The following is a 7,603-nucleotide window of genomic DNA, read 5'->3' on the forward strand; positions in this document are numbered from 1 at the left end:
CTACTAACAAAGGGGACAGGAAGGACAGATGATCCAGGCTGCAAAAGCTTTTGGGGCTAGTTGGATGTTGAGAATCTGCTGACCCATTATGGAAATTCAGAAGATTCTGGAATCAGCAGGTTAAATAAGCCAAGATATCTAGAATTTTTAAGCGGTAGTTGCTGTCCACCAGGGCTAGCAGCACTATAGAAAATAATTGCTTGGAAAAGTATGATAAACTTGCTCTGTTTTTCTCTAGTCATGCACAGCTCTGGCACTTTGCTCTCCTCAGCAGGACAGACCATATACAAGAGTCACATGTACAGTGGGCAACCGCATGGCTAGTTACAATAGTGCATACACTAATTAATATTTATAGTAATTATAGCTTAAAACCTTATAACTTTTTTCTTCATTTTGCTTGTGTCTGATATTATTTGTTCTACTATCGAATTACATTGATTATGCTACCCTCAACCCAGCTCACAGCCTTTTTCTAATTCTAGAAATTAATGAACCATAAGTGAACAATAATTCTTTGACTAAAGAATTGTTGCATATTTCGCCTCACTTCTTTGTTTCTCAAGCTGTAGATAATAGGGTTCAGCATTGGAATGACGATTGTATATAGCACTGAAGCCACAATTTCATGACCAGTCAAAAGACCACTGGATGGATGAAGATAATTGAATAATACGGTACCATAAAACAAAGTGACACATGCTAAATGAGAGGCGCAAGTGGAAAATGCTTTTTTCTTCCCTTGGGTTGAGGGTATTTTGACAACAGTGGTCACAATGAAAATATAAGATATTAGGATAATTATAAGTGAGCCTCCTCCTATGAGAGAGGCACATACAGAGATTAGTAGCTCATTTAAGAATGTACTTGAGCATGAGAGTCTTATCAAAGGAAGAGCATCGCAAATGAAATGATTGATGATGTTTGCACCACAGAAAGATAAACTGAACGTGCAGCCTGTTTGAATGGTGGCTTGCGTTATGGCTGCAAAGTATGACGCAGCAACAAATATGGTACATGTTTGATTTGTCATGATGGTTCCATAATGAAATGGGTTACATATAGCAACATATCGATCATATGCCATTACTCCAAAGAGAAGACATTCTGTGGAACCAAAGGATGAAAACATAAAAAGCTGCATTGCACAGCCCAACCTGGATATATAACCCTTCTGAAGAAAGAGATTGCTCATAGTCTTGGGGACAACAGAAGAAGAATAACAGAGATCAATAAATGACAAATGGCTCAAGAAAATATACATGGGGGTGTGGAGGCTGGGAGAAAAGTGGACAACTAAGTAAATGCCAACATTTCCTATAAATGTCACCAGGTACATAATAAGAAACAAATAAAATAGCACTATCTGAAGATGTGGATCCTGTGTTAGCCCAAGAAGGAGGAATGTCGATGTCTTGAGTAATTCCTGAGACTTCTTACTTCTAGTAATGATGGCTGACTCATCTGAAAAAAGAAAGAAAAAAACATAATTTCATATATAGTTATAATTTATATTTTAGTTCCATTGTTAACATGATTATTTGTAGTTCTTAGAACTTTATGAGATGGAGATCATATGTAAGTATCATGGCTCCATCATAAATATATTTATGAGGATTCACATTGATATACAGTAGAATAGTGGGATTTTACACTAGTTCAGCCATATACAAGTTTATTATGCCTTATGCAGTCTTTAAACTGTTGACAATTCACCTGATTGGGTGAAACACAATTTGAAGACTCAAATTTTACACAATCCAGATTTACAGATACATGATATACACTGCTAAAAAAAATAAAGGGAACACTTAAACAATAGAATATAACGCCAAGTAAATCAAACTTTTGTGAAATCAAAATGTCCACTTACGAAGCAACACTGACAATCAATTTCGCATGCTGTTGTGCAAATGGAGTAGACAACAGATGGAAATTATTGGCAATTATCAAGACACGCTCAATAAAGGAGTGGTTCTACAGGTTGGGACCACAGACCACATCTCAGTAGCAATGCTTTCTGGCTGATATTTTGGTCACTTTTGAATGTTGGTTGTGCTTTCACACTCGTGGTAGCATGAGACTGACTACAACCCACAAAATTGCAGCTCATCCAGGATGGCACGTAGTGTCCAGAGGCTGGAGGTGCTACCAGGAGACAGGCCAGTACACCAGGAGATATGGACGGGGCCATAGGAGGGCAACAACCCAGCAGCAGGACCGCTACTTCAGAGTAACAGGAGGAACAGGAGGAGCACTGCCAGAGCCCTGCAAAATGACCTCCAGCAGGCCACAAATGTGCATGTGTCTGCACAAACGGTTAGAAACCGACTCCATGAGGATGGTCTGAGTGCCCCATGTCCACAGATGGGGGTGGTGCTCACAGCCCAACACCGTGAAGGACGCTTGGCATTTGCCACAGAACACCAGGATTGGCAAATTTGTCACTGGTGCCCTGTGTTCTTCACAGATGAAAGGGGGTTCACCGTGAGAACATGTGACAAATGTGACAGAGACTGAAGACGTCATGGAGGTCGATTTGCTGCCTGAAACATACTTCAGCATGACCGGTTTGCAGTGGGTCAGTAACGGTGTGGGGTGGCATTTCTTTGGATGGCCGCACAGCCCTCCATGTGCTCACCAGAAGTAACCTGACTGCCATTAGGTACCGATATGAGATCCTCAGACTCCTTGTGAGACCATATGCTGGTGCGGTTGGGCCTGGGTTCCTCCTAATGCAGGACAATGCCTGACCTTCTGTGGCTGAAGTGTGTCAGCAGTTCATGCAAGATGAAGGCATTGAAGCTATGGACTAGCCCGTTCGTTCCCCATATCAGAATCAAATTGAACACATCTGGGACATCATGTCTCGCACCATCCACCAACGTCTCAGAGTAATTGCACCACAGACTGTCCAGGAGTTGGCGGATGCTTTAGTCCAGGTCTGGGAAGAGATCCCTCAGGAGATCATCCGCCGCCTCATCAGGAGCATGCTCAGGCATTGTAAGGAGGTCATACAGGCACGTGGAGGCCACACACACTACTGAGCATCATTTCCTTGTCTTGAGGCATTTCCACTGAAGTTGGATCAGCCTGAACTTTATTTTCCACTTTGATTTTGAGTATCATTCCAACTACAGACCTCCGTGGGATATTAGTTGTGATTTACGTTGATCATTTTTAGGCTTTATTGTTCTCAACACATTCCACTATGTAATGAATAAAGATTTACAACTGGAATATTTCATTCAGTGATATCTAGAATGTGGGATTTTAGTGTTACCTTTATTTTTTTGAGCAGTGTATTTTACCTTTTTTAGTCTCTATTCACGTCATTTTTTATTAGATATCATTGTAAAATAAACGCGTCTAAAGTATGGAACTTAATTGAGATTTCTCGTCATTCACATTTAGAGGGTATGTTAGGTCCTCAAATTAACCATTAGCTGGACAATTGTGCAATCTCTCATAACTATTCATCAGCAGCAGCTGAAGATACATAAAGATAAAATTCAGGACAGCTGCATTCTATGTTACTGGATGAATATCATAGTGTTTTACATACATGTTCTCTTTTTTTGGAAGGATAGAACATTTACCCTTTAGGGTCTACGGGGCTGTACACATGTCTGTGCTATTATGCTGGCTGATTGCCCCAAAAACAAAAAAAGAAAAGGAAGACATAGCTGCTTTTTTTTATACTGTCCATTTTAACCTCTTCACAACATCCGCTGTACAAGTCGAAATCAAGTGTATGGAGTGGACTCATGGGGTAAGCTCACCCCATACTCAGCAGGTAATGGCTGTTGCAGCCAGGACCTGCATCTAACAGGTGGTGCAGTGATGATGACTGTTAACCTGTTAATTGCCGCTGTCAAACTCTGACAGCTGTATTAAAATTAACCTGCCATGTCTTTTTCGATATTAAACTGTCCCCAATGACTTGCTAATGAGGGCAGTCTGCATCACTAACATTGTTTTCTCAAGCAAAACTTCCCACTATTTATCTAAAAAAAACCTTTTCTTCCTTAGGTTATTGCATCACATACCTTGTCTTTGTGTCATAGGGGTGGCACTTTTTATCCTACCAGTCATGGTCAGTCACTGTCCTGTTCAAATTATTCACACCCATTGTAGACTGATTGATTGCCTGGACTGCCTAATGTCATGGCAAATCCCCAGTAAATCTCACACTTACACACAGACTATCAGGTCCCTGTTCTCGCGCATTGAATCTGAGTGTACATCTCCAGCTTCATTTCATATCTGAGCATTCTCCGGAGGCATGGTGAATCAGTGTCTAGGTGACATATGCATTACGAGCGCACACGCTATGCACAGGACTCTGTTTCCACGGCTTTAAAGCCCATTAGATATGAAGTTAATTACAAAAAAAGATGTGACAGTTTCCTTTAACAATGCACGAGCAAGGGTGGCACATCATAATAATCATTGGCACGATTATGACGTGACCACAGGTTGCCAATGGGTTGCTATGACAACCGGCGGTCTGGGTCTGTCTGGTTTTTAAAGGAGACCGTGATTTTTACTATATGCAGCAATGCTGTGGTGTGGCTGTGTATAGCACAAGCGGTCAGACGATCACAGCTTCAAGTACCCTAAACAAATTAACAAGTACAATAAAAAGTTTTTTTTTTTAAACTTAAAAATTATATAAAAAAAAAAAACTTAAAAGTTTGAGTCACCCCCATTTCACCCAATGTACGCCATAAAAACAATTCTCAAAAACAATGTCAGAATTGCATTTTTTTTCTCACACTTTCTCACCATTTGGAATTTTTTTCCACTTTTCCAGGACATTATGTGGTAAATTGGATGGTGTCATTCCAAAGTACAACTCGACTTTCAAAAAACAAGACCTCATATGTCTATGCGGACAGAAAAATAAAAAGTTATCGCTTTGGGAAGAAGGTTAGGGAAAAACAAAAGTGCAAAAATCTAAATTCGCTGTGTCGTGAAAAGGTTGATTTTCAAACTTACCACCTCAAGTCTATGGGACCATGAAAAATCAGACAGCAAACCAATGCCATCCTAGGAAATGTTCATCATTTTTTATTAATTGTTTTGCATATAAGAAACACTGATTGAACAACTAATGAAAATTTGATGCAAAACACTGATACAAATTAGTCAGTTTTTCACACAAAAAAATGGACACCTGAATGAGGCCTAAGAGCCATGTAAGATAATAAGTAATCTGAAAGAAATTATGAAATGAAAATGTCTACAACCTTTATACACAGCATGTGGACCCCAACAAGATCTTTGAACACATTTTTAAACAGCATGTATGTAAAAATTGAGATAAAAAGACAGTAATTACCAGTATGTAATAGTTCATGGGCCATCATGGGTTTGTAGCAAACAAGTCATGCCAGACCAATCCAGTTTCCTTCTATGATGGAATTAACTTGGTGGGTAGGGAAATGTGGCAGATATAGTGTATCTTGACTTCAGCAAAGCATTTTATAAAGTATCTCATACTATCCTTATTGAAAAAATGACCAAGTATGGGATTGACAAGGCTATAGTTAGGTGGATTCATAACTGGCATCTGTCTGAGATGGTTTAGTGAAGCCTACAATGTGCAGGGGTTGGACTCAATGAACCTGGAGATCTGTCCCAACTCTAACTTTCTATGATTCAATGATTCTATTAAGGTCTAGAGGTTTAGTAGACCTTAATGAGAAGCCAATAGGGAAGATCACTTGCTCCTGAATTGTTATTTGATGCAAGTACATTTTATATTGTCCATGTTTCTAGAGTGTGTTTAGTTAAGTATTTCTTGCAGGTTTTAGATTTAAGGAGTGTATGAAAAATGTAATGGGATCCCATTCCAATATTTTTTTTTTTAAATAAAATCACATTGGTACTGATGGCACCTCAGTGTGTATTATCCTTCTGTAGTGGCATCACTAATTCTAAAGGTCTCTCTCTATACACAAAAAGGGAAAGACCTTTAGTGGTCAAAGCAAGTTAGACAGTTACCATCCTGATGGCTAGTCTCTCTTTTTTTGCTTTATTAAAGCTTTGTTTTCAATAAAGAAAAAAAAAACTCAAAGTAAAATATAGATATCTGCAATGTTGGTTCCTGTTTTTTGTTTCATGCCTGTCATTCGGCAATAGAAGACACTTTGTTTCCTTTTAACTGTTCATAATTACACAACTAAGAACCAATCATTGAACAGAAAACAACATATAAAAACATAAAAATCATTATATGTTCTGGTCTGAAGGTGATAACAAGCAAGTAAATGCTAAACTTAACACATTTTGTTTCCTTGTTCTTCCATAAAAATTCCTTATCCCTCATTCCTGTTGGTAAAAATTAAAAAAAAAGTACAAACCTCACAAAATATCACTTACCACTGACAATTCTTATTATGTAGTAGTCTGGTAAATATGTAACTTATGAATCCAAATGGCCAAGAGCTTGGCCCTATGCATTAATCCATAACAGATCCACCAAGGATCAGTGTCAGTGCTCTATGACTGGTCATAAATAGTGTTGAGCATTCCGATACCGCAAGTATCGGGTATCGGCCGATATTTGCGGTATCGGAATTCCGATACCGAGATCCGATATTTTTGTGATATCAGGTATCGGTATCGAATCAATAGGGATGTGGAAAATAAAGAATTAAAATAAAAAATATTGATATGCTCACCTCTCCGGCGGCCCCTGGACTTCACGCTGCTATCCGGGAGGCTTCTTTGTTTAAAAAGCGCGCCTTTCGGACCGGTGAATGACGTCCCGGCTTCTGATTGGTTGCGTGCCGCCCATGTGACCGGCACGCGGCCAATCAGAAGTCGCGACGTCATTCTCATTCACAAAACTGCTAATTCTAGGAATTGAGGACCTGCGAATGACGTCGCAGCCTCTGATTGGTCGCGTGCCGGTCACATGGGCGGCACGCGACCAATCAGAAGCCGGGACATCATTCACAGGTCCGAAAGGCGCGCTTTTTAAACAAAGAAGCCTCCCGGTTAGCAGTGTGAAGTCCAGGGGCCGCCGGAGAGGTGAGCATATCAATATTTTTTATTTTAATTCTTTATTTTACACATCCCTATGGATCCCAGGGCCTGAAGGAGAGTTTCCTCTCCTTCAGACCCTGGGAACCATGAGAATACCTTCCGATACTTGATGTCCCATTGGACTTGTATTGGTATCGGATATCGGTATCGGCGATATCCGATATTTTTCGAGTATCGGCCGATACTATCCGATACCGATACTTTCAAGTATCGGACGGTATCGCTCAACACTAGTCATAAAATTAAATTTTCCTGGCATTTACATCATTTTGACCTCGGGTTCTTCTAATTTATTATACTGTTTTCCCGAGGACATCTCTTTTTGAACTGTGATCCCCTTGATCTAGAACTCAGATCCACCAAGGGATTACACACATACAAATTTCTTGCTATATCCTACTCATACAGTTCAGTTTGTGGCTTTTTGTTGGGCTCCCAGAGATAATATGAACTATATAGAACAGGAAATGTGTTATTCAGTTACGTAGAACAACCTTTACTCAATGTTGTCCAAACTAGTGCATGACTATGACTGAGATCCTATGAT

The 7,603-nt window shown here is 39.7% G+C and overlaps 1 protein-coding gene across 1 annotated transcript; it reads right to left on the reverse strand.

The window, feature by feature from the left end:
* Window positions 1–349: 349 nt before the first annotated feature.
* Window positions 350–4,095, reverse strand: LOC138674549 (olfactory receptor 5AR1-like). Its single transcript, XM_069762372.1, has 2 exons — window positions 4,050–4,095; window positions 350–1,464 (listed from the first exon to the last, which is right to left on the reverse strand). Exons 1-2 carry the CDS (start codon window positions 4,093–4,095, stop codon window positions 482–484), a joined length of 1,029 nt encoding a protein of 342 aa, XP_069618473.1. The 3' UTR covers window positions 350–481.
* Window positions 4,096–7,603: the final 3,508 nt, after the last annotated feature.

The sequence above is a fragment of the Ranitomeya imitator genome, chromosome 4 (genome assembly GCF_032444005.1).
Source record: "Ranitomeya imitator isolate aRanImi1 chromosome 4, aRanImi1.pri, whole genome shotgun sequence".
In the NCBI taxonomy this organism is placed as follows: Eukaryota; Metazoa; Chordata; class Amphibia; order Anura; family Dendrobatidae; genus Ranitomeya; species Ranitomeya imitator.

Excerpts from the sequence above, each read along its gene's own strand:
- LOC138674549 (XM_069762372.1), bottom strand. The coding sequence starts at position 4,095 with ATGACTGGTAGGATAAAAAGTGCCACCCCTATGACACAAAGACAAG. Across the intron at positions 1,465-4,049 it reads CCCTATGACACAAAGACAAG|ATGAGTCAGCCATCATTACT; the intron begins GTATGTGATGCA and ends TTCTTTTTTCAG.